We start from the raw sequence: 17,072 nt of genomic DNA, 5'->3' as shown, positions 1-17,072 counted from the left end.
TTCGTGCCCCGGTCCGGGAAGATCCCACGTGCCGCGGAGCGGCTGGGCCCGTGAGCCATGGCCGCTGAGCCTGCGCGTCTGGAGCCTGTGCTCCGCAACGGGAGAGGCCACAACAGTGAGAGGCCTGCGTACCGCAAAAAAAAAAAAAAAAAAAAAAAGAAAGGGGTCGAGTGTTCATTGACACTCTGGGTGTCACCACTCCTTTCTGTTCTGTTATGAAGGGGGGAGTTACCTGCATCTTTCAGACTTTAAGCAGAATCCAGGAAAGGGAGGGGTGGGGGATTTTCGGGGTCTGCTGGTCTTAGCAACCTGTCCTGTGGAGACAACTCCTACTTTCAGAGGTCCCAGCTGCCCTCCCCAAAGACCAGTCCCAGATGGTTTCTTAAAATAGACAAAGTAGCTAAGTTTCACAAAAGGTAGAACCACCTGTAACGGTTGGCTAGTGGGCACCCTTCAGACAAAAAACAGAACAGAGAAATGGAGGGGCAGGACTTCCAGAGCCTGAGCCACAGAAAACCACTGGAGGGCAGGCAGGGCTGCATCCTTCTCGCTTGGCGCGAAAGGTCAGGGGCAGAATCCACACGCTGGGCGGTTGCTACTGAGCATGCCCAGGGTCGCGATCTCAGGATGAGGAGTCAGTGCTCTGGATACACATCCGCTCCTCTTTATTTGCTTTTCCTTTTTTGGATTTTATTTTTCTTTTAGCTTCCTGGTAAAATTCCTTTCGAAAACATGCCAACCTCGTTTGCCAGACCAAATGAGAAAAAAGGGATTTGTACGCACTTAGGTCAAAGTGGCGGGAGAGGTCAGAGCCTGGGATTGGGGGGGTCAGCGGCCATCCCCTGAGAGCCCGGAGCAGTCACTGGGCAAGTGAGAAGGAAACAGACCTCAGTGGCGTGGGCTGTGGGTTCGGGAGTGATGGGGACTGTGGCGTTCGTGGCCAAAATTAAAAAGAAATTCTCTGCCAGTCTAACCAACTACATCTGGGCCTAATCTGGCTGAGAGGTGCCCGTCTACACACACCCTTTGTGAGGGGGTGTGGGTGGTTGTCTGAAACAGCCTGTTTTTCCTTCTTGGCTGGGATTTCCCCCATCAGCTCCTCCTTTCTTTGAGATTTTAAAAATTACTGTTATTGTAAGGGGTATATTTCCTGATAGGGGAGGAGGGCACCAAGGGAGGGCCTGGCTCCGCTCTCAGAAGGTGGGACAAGATTCTCGCCATTGGTTATTTGGAAAGTCCTCTGGTTGTAACTGGGAAGACGGTGGCTTCAGCTCCTTCTGGAGGCAAAACAGGTGGCATCTCTTAGCCCTGCCCTCACCTAGTGCTTTCAGCCAAAGAAGCTCAAACGATATCCACACGCTTGCAGCCCCCTTCCTCCCCACATCCTGCACAAAACCAGACAAACAGGACCCAGGGCTCTGATCAGACTCTTTTTATTGTCTTTTGTATGAATGGGTCCCAGATGGCAAGGGAAGAGCTGGTTCCTGGCTTCTAGGCCAGTTTCTCAGGGAGTCGCATGCATCATCGCTGAGAGGGAAGAGACTCCTCCCTGCCCCTCTCTGCTCAGCCCTCATCCACCAGGGGGAGGGGCTCTTGTTCAGGCTCCCGGCCCAGGGACACGCCCTTCCCCATGGAATTTCTGGTATTTCATCAAAGGTCATCTTGGTTCCTAGAGACAGAGAGACAGACAGAGAGAGAGAGAGAGAGAGAGAGAGAGAGAGAGAGGGAGGGAGGGAGAGAGAGAGAGAGAGGGAGGGAGAGAGAGAGAGGGAGAGGGAGAGCGAGAGGGAGAGGGAGAGAGAGGGAGAGAGGGAGGGAGGGAGGGAGGGAGGGAGGGAGGGAGGGAGAGAGAGAGAGAGAGAGAGAGAGAGAGAGAGAGAGAGAGAGAGAGAGAGAGAGAGAGAAAGAGAGAGAGAGAGAGGCTGGTTTGCAAGGCACTGGTCGAGACAAACGGTACCCAGTAGGGATGCACCTCATTTCTGGTCAGCCTCTCTCCTGATCCAGCTCTCCTATAGAGCCTGGCCCTTCTGTTACATCATCTGTCTTCATCCTTGGTCACCTACGCTCCAGGAGTCCTCCCTTCCTCCTTAGTCACGGGCTCCCTTCCTTTTGACACTTCCACCAGAAGACCTCTCTGCCCTCCTAGTTTTAATCATCCCGCGGCCCACGCTCTTTAACCCTCCACTCTCGTTTTCTGCCAGCCCCAGCCCCTACCTCTCCACGCTGCTGTCCTGCCCTTTGGCTCTAGCTCCGGCTCTGGCTCCGGCTCCGGCCAGGGCCCCGGGAGCCCCGAGAGCTGCCGGAGCCTCTCGAAGAGTTGCTGCCGGCTGTGGAGCAGGTGCTGGTGGCCTGGCCCCGGGACAGGAAGCTTGGTCGGCTGTAGGGGAGCCAGGCCTCTTCTGCAGCACGAGACAGAGAGGCATTTGGGCCCAGGCAGGGGGAGCACATCGTTGCTTGCCCCCGTGCCCCCCCTAACCTCCATCCCAGCTCTGGAAGCAGAGCTGAGGGCAGACCATCCTGGGGGCTGAGGAGAAGCGGAGCGCACAGCCCATGGCCTTTACATAACACGTGCTCAGAAACCCGTGGGGAAGTCCCACGCAGAGAGGGCCTTGGGAAAGGAGGGACAGAGCGCCCGGCCCCCTCTCTTTTCTCCTCTGGGCTTCAGTCCTGGCAAAGGATACAACTTGGGAACTTCAGGGGATTTTGCCCAAAGAGAGCTAGAGAGACAAGTGTCTTTGATGTTGATCAGATGTTGACCTCCTCCCAGGTGGAGGTCAGGGGTGAGCTGGGTTGAAAATTAGCGCATCAGTGGCACGGTCTGCACCACCCTGTTAGGCTCCAGTCCCAGCACCCACCCTCTTGTGTAGCAGGGGCCCTCCTTACCATCCAGGTGCGGGCCCCGCCAGGCCCCCAGGGGCCCGGCCTGCGCCACTCTCCTCTCCCCACGGGGCTCCCGCTCCCGCTCCAAGGAGGACACGCTGCCCGCCACCCTCAGCCCCAAGGCCCAGCTGGCCTCTTCCTCCGGCGGCGGCAAGGGAGGGGGCGGCAAGTCTGGGGAGAGACCTGTCCTCAGCGCTCTCCTGCCTCTCCCGCTCCCTGGAGTCAGAGGGCGCTGAACGGACAGCCCGAGGTTTGGGTCCCCTCGCTCCCTCCTCGGCCCGCAGAGCTCACCCTTGGTTATCTGCTGCTTCCCCTACTGTCACCACCTCCCAGGCTCACGGCCCCCTCACCCCCAGGACTGTGCTCCCGCCGGTAGGGAAGAGCCTTCGGTTTCTTCCGGATTCGGGCCCGGGGCCCGTGAAGTGAAGGAGTCATCTCCCCAGGCGCCTGCCGGCCTCTCCCTGTGGCGTTGGGAGATGGGGGGAGGAGCGGGTAAGAGAGTGGATCAAGAAAGGGGCTTGAGGGGCTTCCCTGGCGGCGCAGTGGTCGAGAGTCGGCCTGCTGATGCAGGGGACACGGGCTCGAGTCCCGGTCCGGGAGGATCCCACGTGCCGCGGAGCGGCTGGGCCCGTGAGCCGTGGCCGCTGCGCCTGCGCGTCCGGAGCCTGTGCTCCGCGACGGGAGAGGCCGCGAGAGTGAGAGGTCCGCGCACCGCGATGAGGAGTGGGCCCCGCTTGCCGCAACTAGGGAGAGCCCTCGCACAGAAACGAAGACCCAACACAGCAAAAATAAATAAATTAATTAATAAACTCCTACCCCCAACATCTTCAAAAACAAAGAAAGAAAGAAAGGGGCTTGAGGGTGAAGGGGAAACAAGCTTCCGGGGGATGGGGAGGTGGAGGCCAGTTGAGGGGTCTACAGACTCACCCGGGGCACTGCTGGCTGTACTAGCGGCAGGGCTGGGGCTGTGATGGAGGGCCGTGGCGTCAGCACCCAGGCCAGCAGGCCTCCCTTCATGGCTACTCAGCGCGGGCTGGGATACACTGAGAGGGGAACTTGGCCCAAGGGGCGCCCTCCTGCAATGACATGAGGCTTCATCTGTTCGCTCAACAGACACTAAGTGCCTATTGTGTGCCAGGCACCGGGCTAAACAATCAACCTAACACTCAGATAGATGAATAAGACACAGCTCGTCCTCCACAAGGCTCCGTGCTGGTGGAATATGAGGAAAGCCAACTTTGAAATGCCCCAGCAAGCTTGCAGAGTCCCTCCAATGACTGTCGGAAGTGAGAGACCTTGCCAGCCTCCACATTTCTCCCCAAATCACACTTCCACCCTGATACAGCCATGAGACCTCTGGGACCCAGATTCATCCATCCATCTGGTCACCCACCCATTCACCCACTGAATAGATATGTACGGAGGGCCTGTAACATGCAAGGTACTATACACCTCCCTACCTGGGCGTCTGGTGGAGATGGGGAATGTCAGTGGGGGGCTGGGGAGGGTCAGGAGGTGAGGGGGTAAGAGTGGCTGTGGACTGCTGTCCATAGGAAGGTGTGGGAGAGGGGGATTCCCCTCGGGACGGAGGGCCCAAGCACCCCCCGCTGGTGCTGGGCTCTGCCACGTGGCTCCTCTCGGGCACTGGTGGGCCCCACTCTTCCGGCTCTGAGCTGGGGGCAAAGAGGCAGGAGGGCGGGGTGACTGAGTAGCTTCATACCCTCCCTTTGGCCTTCCACTGCCCCCTTCCCTTCTTCTCCCAGCATCTTTGCCCTCCGCCGACAGGAGGCCCTGGGCTGGTCCCATGTGTACAGGGCATCTGCAGGCAAGGCGCATCCTTACCCGCCCTCCAGCTCCTCCTCAGGCCCCTCTAGGCAGCTCAGTTCACAGGAAGGGGGCGGGGGCGGCAGCGCTTCTGGCCAGTTGAGAGAGGGCATCTGTACGGGTTTTCCCAGAAGCTTTATTTTGCCTCCCCTGGTTCCTGAGAGCAGGATGGGGCCACAGCAAGATACAGGCAGGAAAGAGGCAGAGGTGAGACACGTCAGAAAGGAGTGCTGGGCTAGGTCCCAGAAAGGAGGGTGGAGGATACTCTTTGGGGAAGATGCTGCTCAGGGCTAAAATGGGGGTGTTGGGAACTGGAGTCCTACCACTGTCCCCCTGGCTCCATTCTGGAGGCGCATACTGGCTCCAGTCGCCCGGCTCCCCCGAGGGATGTGGAGGGAACCCCTCGTGGAAGGTCTGCAGCTCCTCGCCGGCCAGGTCAATGGTGCTGTAGACAGGACCCTCAGCAGAGGCGGCAGCTCCCCGGGCCGTCTGAGCCAGGTAAAGGGAGATCCCTGCTTCTGAGGGGGAGAAAGAGGGAGGCCCCGGGGAGGAGAAGGGGCAGAGACAGAAAAATAGAGGACAAAGGAGAATGGAGGGCACAAGGGGATCCCACTTCTTCCCCTATCCCAATCCGAGGTAAAGGTAAGGCATGAGAGAGGCTCCCCCAACTCACAGCCTCCCAAGGATCACGCAGCCTCAGCAAGACTGGGACCCCTTGGCCCCCTTCAGTTTGCCCCAGCCGGTCGGGAGGAGAGAGGGTTCAGGGCCTCCTGGTGTACCCCTGAGGGAAGCAGAACTCCTCACCATTGTAATATCTGTCGTCTGGGTCAGGATTGCTGGGGCAGCAGCTTCCCCTGGGTTCCTGGGCCGAGGGGCTGCGAGATGAGTGCGGCCACGAGTCTGCCAGCCACGGGTAAGGAGCAGGGCCAAGACCCATTGGTGGCCTGAGGGACAGCAGGTGAACGCTGGGGACAGAGAGCCTGAAGAGGCCAGCGAAGTAAGGGAGGCAGGGGTAATGGGAGCTGGAGGACAGTAACGGTGAGTGTGGCGGTGAGAGGAGGGCGGAGGTCAGACGGGGAGGCAGCTGGGCCTGGGACCAAGGGAGTGGTCTCCTCCTGGGGAGATGAGCTAAGAGAATTACCTGGAACTGGCTGCCGACAGGCCCTCTGAGTGTGGGAAGGATACTGGGGAAGACGAGGGGGAGACTGTGAGAAGCGCGGCTACCTGGGGTCCGAACCCCGCCCCCCCCCACCCCGGGGGCAGAGATGTCTTACCTGCAGGTGTGTAAGCAAAGGAGGCTTCCGAAAAGGAACCCGTGGGAGAAAGAAGAGGGGAAGAAATGGGGAGAAAAGTCAGAAATATCCATATTCTGGTCCACTCCTTGGGCCTGGTCCTAATTCCACCACTCGGGTTGTACCCTGGACCGATTTCATCGGAATTCCTAGGGGTGCGACTCAGGCATCAGTATTTTTCTAAAGCTCCCCAAGTGATTCCTGCGTGTAGCGAAGATTGAGAACCTCTGAACTAAGAGACCTCACATCTCTCTGGACACGCCCCTTCCCAGGGAGAAGCAGAACTCAAGTCTCCTCCTTTCAGCGAGTCCCCCCTTTCCATCCAGACCCCGCCTGACAATTAATCGCCTGGGATCCTGGCCACACTCTCTCTGCCAGCCCCCGACACCCAGGAAGTGAGTTTCCGCCCCCCGCCCCGCAGACTTGCCCCTTCTCTACTGAGGCTGACCGCAAAGCCTGCTCCTTCCCGAGGCATTTTAAGGACAAATCTCACTCCTCTCAGCAAACTCAGGTCCCGCCCCGCCCCCTCTGGGCCCCGATCTTCCCCGCCCCCCCCACGCCCCCAGCCCAGGTCCCGACAGCTCCCGGTTCCACCTTGGGCACCCGGCCCCTGTCCAAGGGGCTGAGTTCCCGTGCGAACTCTCGCCGGACGCCGCTCCGGGAGCTGTTGAGCCTCCTCTCTTTCCATCCTCCCCGCCTCCCTCCGTGAGGGGGCGGGATCTCCAGGCTCCGCCCACTCCAAGGCCCTCCTTTCCATCTCCGCGACGCCCTTGTGGCCCCCGCCCGCGCTGCCCCCGGGTCGGGCTCTCACCTGTGTAGTGACTGAGTTCCTTGCGCTGCCTCTGGCGCCGGTAGAGGGCGGCGCAGAGCCCGAGGAGCAGCGCCCCGCACGCGGCGCCGCTGCCCGCGAGGAAGGCGGGCTCCCGCAGCACCCTCGCCAGCCGCTCCGCCAGCCCCGGGCCCGCCTCGAGCCCAGGCTCCAGTTCCGGCGGAGACGCTGTGGGGGTCCGAGAGGTGAGGGGAGTAGAGGCACCGCTACCCCAGGACCCCCCTTAACTCCCAGCCCCGCCCTCCCACCCCCTCCGGACTCACGCAGCTGCACCGACACCGGGGCACTGGCCACGCCCACGCCCGCGCTGGTGGCCGCCGCGACCTGGGTCCGGTAGACGAGACCGGGTAGCAGTCCCCGGAGCACCGCCGAGCGCGCCCAGCCTGCCGCGGACCGATTGAGGTGGAAGCGGCTCTCATTGCCCAGGCACCAGATCTGGGGAGGCCGAGACCCGGGTTTAGAGACTCAGAAGTGGCTTCTGGCCTCACGGGGAAACTTGAAGCTCTGAATGGTAGAAGGGGCTTAGCCGGGAGTAATTCAACGCAGTGAGGGCACTCTGAAACCTCTCTCCTCTTCCCCCAGCCTCGTCTCCAGTCCCAAAGCCAGTCAGTCCTAGGTTCCCTCCTCCCTAATCCTGACCCCTGGATCCTCCCTCTCCGTCCACTCCCCAGCCCGCCCACCTTCTCAACCCCTGCACCTGGTATTCTTTGATGACCCCATTTTGCTGGGAGGGGAGCGGAGGTTCCCAAGACACAGTGATACTGCTGTTGCCTTCACCCCCCAAGGCCACTGCCACTCCCTGGGGGGGACCACTGGGGGCTGGGCCAGGGTGGAGCATGGTGAGAAGGACACAGACAGTCATTGCAAGCTGCCCCTCATGTCCCAACCTTCCTCATCCTCCCAGTTCTAACATCTTAGGGAAGTGAGATGCATCCCTCCTTCCCACCGGCTCCTTGCTCTCCCCAGGCAAACCTTCATCCTCCTCCACTCTTTCTTCCCTCTTGTCCACCCATCAGCCCTGGGCCCCACCCCCTTACCCTCCTCAGGAATGCTCCCGGTCACCAAGGGGCTTTCAGCCCCGAGGCCCTCCTGGCCTTGAGCTTGCACCTTGATCTGAATTTCAGTCCCTGGGGGGAGTCCTCTTAGCACAGTACTTTGCTGGCTTGGGGACTGTAGGTCCAGCAATGACCAGCTTCCCCCATCAGGACCTGCTACCCTCCAAGACACCCGGAAACCTTGTACCAGCTGGACTGGGCCATCTACCTGTGGGAGACAGGACAGAGCACACCAGGGGGAGAGCTGGAGCCACACAAGTCCTCCAGTCCCAGCCCCTCCTCCACTCACCCATCTTCCCCAGCCACTCACCTCGCACTCTCCCATACCCATTCTTGGAGTCCCCTTTGTCCCCCATCATCATCTCCGCCCTTAACCTCATCCCTAGGCCACACTCACAGTCCAGGACACCTGCAGGGTCCGGGGTCCAAGGACTACAGGCTCCTGCAGACGCACAACCACTTCAGCCAGTCCCCGCTGGCCTCTCCACGGGTCCTCCTCCACTGGCCCGGGTGGGTTGCTGTCTATTGACCAAAGAGCCCACTCAGCAGGGGCCACTGGGACAGGGAGTCAGGACTGAGAGTGTGCGTATGTTCCACCTCTGCCCTGCCCCACAGACCACTGCTTAGTACTTCGGAGCACATCCCAGGGTCAGGAACAGGCTGGTCAGGGGAAGAGCGTCCAGAGGTGGGCCAGGGTGTCCAGCTAACATGAGTATTCTTTCTGCATGACTACATATGTGCCCTTTAAAGGCCCTGTTCCTCATCTCTCACATGAAGATGACCCTCCAAGTTTCCTTCTACTCCTTATAATCTGCCTTATCTGTAGGTAAAGCCTCAGAAGTGAGGACCTACCAAGATGACTGAATCAATCTTCCTCTCTTTCTCTCTCTCCTCTCCTCTTGTTCCCTCAGTGAAAGGGAAGCATGACCTCCTGCTCCAGGACGGACCACCAGGACAGACCTTGGACGAGGCAGGTGCCATGGTTTGCGGGGAGGGGGTGCTCGGCCATGTTGCACGTTATACCCGTGATCCAGAGACCCTGACCTTACTCACCCTGAGTGCGGACGGGCTTGGAGACGGGGCTGGGCTCACTGAGGCCCCAGGTTCCCACGGCTCGCACCAGGAACAGGTAGATGGTATTGGGCTGCAGACCGCTGACGGTGTGTGTCTCCAGCTGCACGCCATCTGCCACCGTCCGCCACATGTTGCCAGAGGCTTGGCTACAACAAGAATGAGGTGACAGAGCTGTCCGAGCCCAACCTGTCTATTTCATCTCATCCATTCTCTGTCACCCCCTACTACCTCCTCACCCTGGCAAACCTCTCGCCACAACAGCAAAGCCTTTAAGGACACAGGGGCCCCTCCTTGTAACTTTCCATGTTTGCATTCAAAACCTTCTCCTTACCTGAAGGCCTCTATCACATAAGAGGTGACTGTGGCCCCAGCTTGTGGGTTAGGCTTCCAGGTCAGGGTAATGCTGTTCTTGGTAATGTCAGTGACCACTGGTTGTGAGGGAGGCCCTGGAGGGGTACTGTGTTCGGTGGGGGGGTCTGGTGATACTCCCCAGTCTTCTGCAGTGAGGAGATAATCTTTGAGTAGAAGGATGGGGGAAAAGATGGCCCCAGCGTAACCTTCCTCCTTCCCAGAGGAGCTGTGGCGCTGTGACAACGGTGATGGTGGAGGGGGGGCATAGTGAACTAACCCCTGCTCACGTGTGCCTCCCAAGGGCACCACCTCTGTCCTCCTTCTCCCCACCACCATGGCCACGGAATTTGGAAGATAAAAATCAGTCCTGGGGTTTGGGGAGGTACTGGCCACCTTTGAAGCAGGTTTGGAGAAGGGTGCTGGCAAAACAAGGGAACAAAGGAAAAACTCACCCCGCCTCCTAAGCCAGCCACTCCAGGTGGCCTCCCCTGTGGAACTCTTGGCCACACAGCTATAGAATCCCATGTGCGTCTCCTGCAGGAGAGGGTGGAGGACTGGCAAACTGGGAGTGGAGCAAGGTAGGGTGAAGGAGTGGAGGAGGGTATACAGAAGGATGGGGAGGATGCTGTCCACTCTAGGTGGTCTGAGAGCAGAGGGGCAGAGGTGGAGTTCAAGTGGCAGCAGGTACTAGAGTTGGGCATGTGGACCACGTGGCCATTCTCAGTCACTTGGGCCCCAGGAGGGAGACTCACCTGCACACTGGCGATGCGCAGGGTACCGTTGGCCATGAGGTTGAGTTGGACATCATCCCCTTGCAGCCACTGCCCATCCTTCTTCCACTGGACACTAGGTTGAGGGTTCCCAGTCACTCTGCATGGCAGCCACACAGAGGAGCCAAGTGCCAGCGTCTGATTGGCTGGTCCCTGGAGGATGATGGGAGGCAGCCCATCCAGGGAGGCTGAGAGAGGAAGAACTTGGGCACCTCAGGCGAGGGTCCTGGGTTCAGGCAACCAGCCCCTTGTCCTCATCTCTGCTCCTTCACGTCCCCTCCCCTGGATATTGCAGGGGGCTTCCATAACCATCTGTCGTCTCTGGGTGGGACCAGCCATCTATTAGTGGCTTCTGTACCTGATTTCCAAACTTCAAGGACATGTCTCAGGAACATGCCTCTCCCCTTGCAGACATATGACATAGAATCCAAGAAAAACGGATCTCTTTAAGCCAGGATTTCCTTCCAGGCCATGAGTCCGGCCCTGTCTCCAGGGGCACGTACCTCCTTTCACCTCCAACAGAGCCTTGGCCACGATGCTGCCGGCCACACTGACAGCCTGGCACACGTAGTAGCCAGCATCCCCGCTCTGGACTTCAGTGATGCTGAGCTGGCCTCTGGGAGAGACTGAGAAGCGCCCCGTGGGCTGAAGTGACTGACTGGGGAATAGCAGGGCCTGGGGACAGAGCAAGCAACCAAGCCACCTGGCAGCCGGCAGGGAGGGCTCCCCATTCTCACCAACCCCAGAATCCAGAGAATTCCTAAGGTTCTAGTTCATACTCTGTCCCAAGCCAGTTTTGTGACCTTAGGCAAACGAGTTAACCCTAGTCACAAGAATAAGGGAGTTTTATTAGATGATTTGGGGGTGCACATCCCAGCTCTACCAGTCAGGAAACTGAGAAAGCTATTTAACCTTCCTGAGCCCCAATTCCCCCATTTTTGACTCTTAGAGGGTAGTTATGAGGATTAAATCAAGTGATCACCTGAAACTCTTTCAATACACTGGGTGATAAATGTTAAGTACTTTCCCCTTCTTTCTGGCTTTAACATTTTACATTAGATACACAGAAGGTAGGGAAGCAGGTTTAATGGCACCATGCTGAGCCCCTGACGGATACTTCTTCCCACCATCTACTACCATCAGCATTTTTATTCATTTAAGAATCTAATTAAAATGCAGCAGTCCCCAGCGCTAGAGAAGATGTTGGAAAATTGTGGCTGTGGATTTGCAACGAGGTAGTGGGTGGACTGGCTTCCCAGTGGGATGGGGTTAATGAGACTTATTTTGTTATACTGACCCTGTTTCCCAGTAGCAAAATTCCCACCCTTCCCTTGGAGGGAGTTACTTGTGTTGTAACTTTAGTTAATAATGTTCATTCCAATTCTATATGCTGAGATTTGTTTGCTAAGGTTGAGGGGGGTGTCTGTGAGCTCCCCCTGGTGGACGTCCTGTGTAATTAGAAAAGCGTGTAATGTTCTACCCTGAGCAGCTTTGGTACAGTACTCGCTTTGCAGAGCAGAATGTTACCCAGGCCCCAGGTGTGGGGAGGAGGAAGGATCTAATTGGATCTGCTACATCCTCAGGAAGCCTTGCCCAAAACAGAAAGATTCTCCAAGAAGTTACCATACAGGACTGTTCCCTACCACCAAAACATATTATCATATGTTCCAGGCCTTTTATATTCATTACCTTATTTAATCCTCCCAAATGACTTGCACAGGTTTCTGGAAGGAAAGCTAAGACAGAACCCCAGAGAGAAGTTTGCAGAACGTAGAAGGAGGAAGGCTGAGACCCAGAGGAGAAGCTGGTGGGAAGGCCTGTGGAGCTGGCCACCTACTTGACTTCCCTCCTTTTGCCAGAAGATGGCAGGCGGGGGGTTTCCTTTGGTCTCGCACTGGAAAGCTATGCTCTCTCCAGGAGCCGCCATCTGGTCCTGGGGCTGGGTCACCAGCTGGGGTGGGACTGGGAAGGGGAGGGGAGATAAAGGAACAGGGAGTCAGGGGTACTAAGAAGGGAGACAGAGGGAACAGGAGAGGAGAGAAGCCCGAGCTTGGCTTAAGCAGGAGCAGAGGTCCATCTCTTGCTCAAGCCTGCTTAGCTTTCCCATCCTTCCAGAGTCTCAGGGGACGCACTCATAGCTCCTGCTCTGTCCTTTCTCCTCATTCTCCACCTCCACCCATCCTCCGTCTTCCCTCGTCTCATCCCTGCTGCAGGCAGTCCCAGGTGGGGCCCTCACCGTGAACACTGAGGGAGCCGGATGCTTCGGCACGGCCCACGCTGTTCTCCGCCACACAGGTGTAAGTCCCCTCATCTTCAGCTCTCACACGCCCGATCCAAAGGCTGTGGTCGCTCCGGATCTCATACCTGCTCCACCCCCCCACCCCCAGGCTGGATTGGCCACAGCTACAGACCCTTTCTCACCCACCCAGGACAGACACCAGGATCAGGGTGCATAAGAACAAGGTAGACCTCAACAGGGACAGAAGCTGGTACCCATGGACCCATGAACGGAGGTGGGGACTGGTTAGCGCAGGGGCCACAGGCTCTGGGGAACAGACTTCTCTGTGCCGTCAAGTGAGAGGCATCTGCCTTCCTCCCCCCTCCCCCCGCCCAGTTGTCTAGGGTTGGGTATGTTCTTGAGCGGATCGGGTCTCCTTACAGGCAGTAGGAGGGGGCTTCTCACCTGCCTGTGGGCAGTTCCCCATCCTCCTTGCGCCAGCGTAGACGAGGCAGGGGATCCCCCTGCACCTCACATGGGAAGTCCACGGGGTCATCAGCCAGGACCACCCGATTCACTGGTCTACGCAGGAATGAGGGACGCTCTGTGCAGGGGGAGTGAGTGAGTAGTCAGGGGGTCCGCTCAGTTACTCACTCCCCAGGCTACACACTCCCGTAACTCCAAAACCCCACGTGCCTACCCAGGACCACAAGCTTGGCTGCCGCACTCTCCCGTTCTCCTGCCACGTTGGAGGCCACGCACACATACATCCCTGCATCACTCTTGAGCGTATGTGACATCATCAGCTTCCCTCCACGGAGCTGCAGAGTAACAATGGAAACTTTGATCCTTTATAGCCATCAAAGCATATTTGTTTATCTGATCCTCAGTAAGCCAATGAAGAAGACCAGTGAATTTGACCCACTTATCAGATAAGGAATCCTTGAGTGACTTGCGCAAGGTGGGGCTCAAGTGTATCATTTCTCCCACAGCCCAGACCACCTCCCACCAGTCCCTGGGGCATCATAATCCCCACCTTCTTACACTGATTCCGTCCTACCTCTGCTGATTTATCCCCCACTCAGTAGCTGACTCTCAGCCTCTGGTTAGCTAATGCCCCAATTTCAAATCTCTTGTCTTATCGCCTCCAGGTCATTTCCCCCCGCCCCTCCAAGACCTTTAGATTCAGGCCTTCCTCCTCTGGCACATGTCCCAGACCCCTAGCCTAGGCCTTCACCCCTCAGGATGTCCCTGGCCCCGACCCTGCCTCCGGGTCGGATCCCCAGCCGTGGCCCCGCCCCTCACCGTGATCCTTCCCTCCTCCTCCTCGAGTCTAGCACCGTCCTTCTTCCAGGACACGGAAGGCTCTGGGTGGCCGCGGGGGGGCACGCATTCCATTACCGCGGGCTCCCCCACGGCCGCCACCACGTTCCCAGGAGACTGCCGGAAGTCATCGCGGAGGACTGGAGAGAGGGAGAGCGAGAGCGAGGGCGAGAGCGAGAGAGAGAGAGAGAGAGAGAGAGAGAGAGAGAATGAATGACCAGGGGAATAAATAGGGTGTAGGGTGACATAACTGGGTGAGGACACAGGAAAGTGTTTTGGGGAGAGCTGGATCACCGCAGACCGCAGACCGGAACTCTTCCCGGGTTGCGACAACACCAGGCCCACTTCCTCCTCCGGCCAAAGCGAGGGCTTTAGAGACCGAAGGTCTTAGTCCCAAAGGGAAGCTGCTGAATGGGTTGAGATTGGGCCTGGCTCTGGATGGGATTACCCGGTGCCCTGCCGCCTTCCCGAGGCTCTGGAAGCCACCAGGAGGCTCCTACCTGCCACTTCCAGAGACGCGTTTCTACTAGCCGCCGCTCCCAGGTAGTTGCGCGCTACGCAAGTGTAGACACCCTCGTCCGGCCGCGCGCGGCGCCCGTGCACGATGCGCGGGAAGAAGAGGGCGCCGCTGGGCAGAAGCAGGCGGTGTGCGCGCGGGTCCTCGCGCGCGGTGGCCACGCGCGCCCCGTTCTTGTACCACTCGATGTTGGGCCGCGGCCGGCCCTCCGCACGGCAGGGCAGCGTGGCCGGCTCGCCTCGGGAGACCAGCAGATCTGGCGGCTGCTCCACGATGCGCGGCATCGCGTCCTCCGGCCCGACCTTTGACCCTGAGGGGGTGGGGGGCGCAGAGCATTCAGACCCGGAAACCGCGAGAAAGATCGAATCTCCAGGGAGAAGAAAGATCCCCGCCTGTCCGCCCTCTGTGTGTGTAGGGTCGAGTATCTCCTTCGGGACAGGTGCCCCGCACGTTCTTGGGCTGGAAAGGAGATGCCTGCGGACAGGCAGATCAGTAGAGGAATCTGGACACCTGCTCCTAGGCCGGCTTTCTAGGGCGGCTAACGACGCCAGCCTCCTCTCCTGCCAAGTTGAAGTGCAGAGTGACTGGGCCACGGCTTGGCAAGTAGACCGCGCCTCTAGCCGACTGGCTTTCAGTCCCCCACCCGCGCTGGTTCACAGACCTGTGAACAACCATAAGCGGTGCACCAGCGCCGACAATTTGTTCTTCGCCTCCGCGCGGTCCCGGACCAGCGATATGGAGACTGTGGCCCAGCCTGGGGTCCCCCTTAGGAAAGGGAAGAAGTGAATGATGGGCTGAGGCCTGGGACTCCTTATCCTGGAGCCCGTGAATGGGCACAGTGCGCTTCTTACTGACACCCCACAGATAATCACGTTTCTGGGTCCTGTGAAGTCACGGGAATTGAACGCAAACGATGGTGGAATAGTGAGTAACGCTCCTTTTCTAAGAGGGCATAGTTTTCAACAGATTATTCTACAGGTTGATGTAGTTAAGAAAGGCTGAGAATCATTGAGAGAGGAATTTCTCTACTTTCCTTGGTCACTCAGATCCGTTCACCCGCATGTCTCCTCCTGCCCCTCACTTGGCCTACAGACTTCTGCTCGCTTCTTCTGCAGTTTGGGATCCAGGATCCTCGAGCGGGTTGAGCTCAGAGGCCCACCCCCAGATTCGTCAAAAGTGGATTTGTAACCTATGGCGGCCAGTAGGCGTCGCTGCCGCCTCGCGTAACCTGGTGTCCTTAAATAACTGGGGACAGCCCTGTGCTTCTGTTCTCTGCCTCCCCTCCCCCGCCCCCCGCCCCCAACGCCCCACCCCACCCCCAGTTCCAAAATCCGTGGGGACCTCTTGCTTCCAGCCTCTGCACGGGATTGGGTTTCATTTGTCAGCCCCAGCTCTTAAGAAGTTCTAGCGGAGACAAAGCTGCACGGGTTGCCCCGTGCTGCTGCTATCCTGGGGAGAGGTTATCTAACTGGTCAGGGACAAGAAGATCAGCTTCCCTCCCACTTAGGGAAGGAAGGAATTTTTCTCGATTTCCTCCCTTTCAGATGGAAATCTCTGCTCCTCACTCGTTTCTTCTCCTCCATCCCATTCCAATCCCCGGTTAGGCAGACCAGACCCCACGTGAGCGACCCTAGAGTGGATAAGAGCTCAAGGGGTGTCGTGGAACCGACCGGGGCTGGAATCTCAGACGCTGACACTTCCTAGCTGTCAGAACTAGGGCAAATTATTGAACTTGTCTGGGTCGAAGTTTCTTTACCTGTAATGTGGCAGTAGTGATAGGGTTGTCACAAGACCAGAGTGTATGTAAAGCACTTGGAAGAAAATTCCATGAATATGGCTATTCTACCATTAGTTAAGGGCTCTTCCTCCCTGGCCCACCTTACCTTATCTTGACCTCTACAGTCTCTACCTAAATCAGAATCTTCCAGGCCCCAAAATTCCCTTTCCCCCCTTCACATGGCCTTTGGGTGTAATGGTAGTTGGTTTGATATTGCCAAGCTTTACGTTGCTTTCGTGACCATCGGGATACTATTCATCCTCTCTGAGTTTGTTTTCTGTCACAAAATGTGACCATCAACCCACCTCCTTAAATTTTCGAGTTTGAATGAGACAATGTGTGGTGAAAACACTGTAAGAGCGCTGGGGGAACAGAGGCGCCTCTGGGGTGTCCGTGAGAAGGGCTCTGTGCTTAACTTCCTGGGAATCTAAGAGGGTCAGGAGGTTGGAGAATCCCATCTCATTCCCCATCTTCTTCCTCCTTGCTCTCTCCATACAAACCACACCCTTCTCATGGGCTCTTTTCCCCCTAATTCCTGTAGACACAGCTGCAGGCGTCCTTTCCCTGGAATTTCTTCCCTGTCATTCCCGGTCTCAGGAGATGCTTCCACAGCAGCTAATGAATAGCTAATGGCCATGCTAATGGAGCTCTGGCGCTCCTCCCCCAGCACCTGGAGTACCCCACTCACAAACACACATCCATTGCCTGGGTCTCTTTTCTTGCCACCTTGGAGTGCCCAGCACGGTGCTGGTAGATTCGAGCGGGTAGAGGCGGAGGGATGAAGGCTGTGCCCAGAGGGGGATCAACAGCAAAGTCGTTCAGGGCTGCGGGAGTTCCCGATGCGGCCGGCAGGGGGCGCAATTGGCCCTCTCCCCAGGCTCCGGCAGATCTACGCTCGCCGCCTCCCCGCAGCGCTAGGGGAAAGCGCGCTGTCTCAGTCATTTATTAATCGCCGTAATTAGCGGTAATGACCTCCCCGCCAGCGCTGCCCGCCCGCCGCAGCTCTGCCGGGGTGGGCCGGCGGTGAGTTCTACCTCTGAGGGGCAAACTTCTAAGTTTCCCTGATATGGTCGCCGCCTCTGTCGCCTTCTGTAGCAAACACGTTTAACATTTTGGCGTCATCACCCTCGTCCTAAGTGAGTTCTTGGAAAACTTAGGGTCC

The 17,072-nt window shown here is 58.0% G+C and overlaps 2 protein-coding genes across 3 annotated transcripts; both read right to left on the bottom strand.

The window, feature by feature from the left end:
- Positions 1-1,416: 1,416 nt before the first annotated feature.
- LOC131760390 (roundabout homolog 3) lies at positions 1,417-6,662 on the bottom strand. Of its 2 annotated transcripts, XM_059070300.2 has the most exons (11): positions 5,979-6,662; positions 5,846-5,888; positions 5,509-5,648; positions 5,028-5,222; positions 4,723-4,861; positions 4,341-4,553; positions 3,808-3,956; positions 3,231-3,341; positions 2,884-3,051; positions 2,215-2,399; positions 1,417-1,669 (listed from the first exon to the last, which is right to left on the bottom strand). In XM_059070300.2, the coding sequence occupies exons 3-10, from the start codon at positions 5,639-5,641 to the stop codon at positions 2,245-2,247; spliced, it is 1,263 nt and encodes a 420-aa protein (XP_058926283.2). In that variant the 5' UTR covers positions 5,642-5,648; positions 5,846-5,888; positions 5,979-6,662; the 3' UTR covers positions 1,417-1,669; positions 2,215-2,244. The 2 variants fall into 2 exon arrangements, with proteins under 2 accessions (XP_058926283.2, XP_066895326.1); XM_067039225.1 differs by lacking the exon at positions 4,341-4,553.
- LOC136791953 (roundabout homolog 3-like) lies at positions 6,473-16,852 on the bottom strand. Its single transcript, XM_067039537.1, has 18 exons — positions 16,599-16,852; positions 14,795-14,898; positions 14,117-14,443; positions 13,599-13,756; positions 12,994-13,114; positions 12,759-12,897; positions 12,312-12,439; positions 11,913-12,037; positions 10,579-10,750; positions 10,058-10,263; positions 9,758-9,839; positions 9,286-9,451; positions 8,934-9,100; positions 8,278-8,402; positions 7,863-8,088; positions 7,523-7,644; positions 7,089-7,260; positions 6,473-6,993 (listed from the first exon to the last, which is right to left on the bottom strand). Exons 1-18 carry the CDS (start codon positions 16,850-16,852, stop codon positions 6,473-6,475), a joined length of 3,315 nt encoding a protein of 1,104 aa, XP_066895638.1.
- Between the last annotated feature and the right edge of the window lie 220 nt (positions 16,853-17,072).

Source organism: Kogia breviceps, chromosome 7 (genome assembly GCF_026419965.1).
Source record: "Kogia breviceps isolate mKogBre1 chromosome 7, mKogBre1 haplotype 1, whole genome shotgun sequence".
In the NCBI taxonomy this organism is placed as follows: domain Eukaryota; kingdom Metazoa; phylum Chordata; class Mammalia; order Artiodactyla; family Physeteridae; genus Kogia; species Kogia breviceps.
Note: the sequence above shows the minus strand (reverse complement) of the source record. Positions and strands in the feature narration are given on the sequence as shown.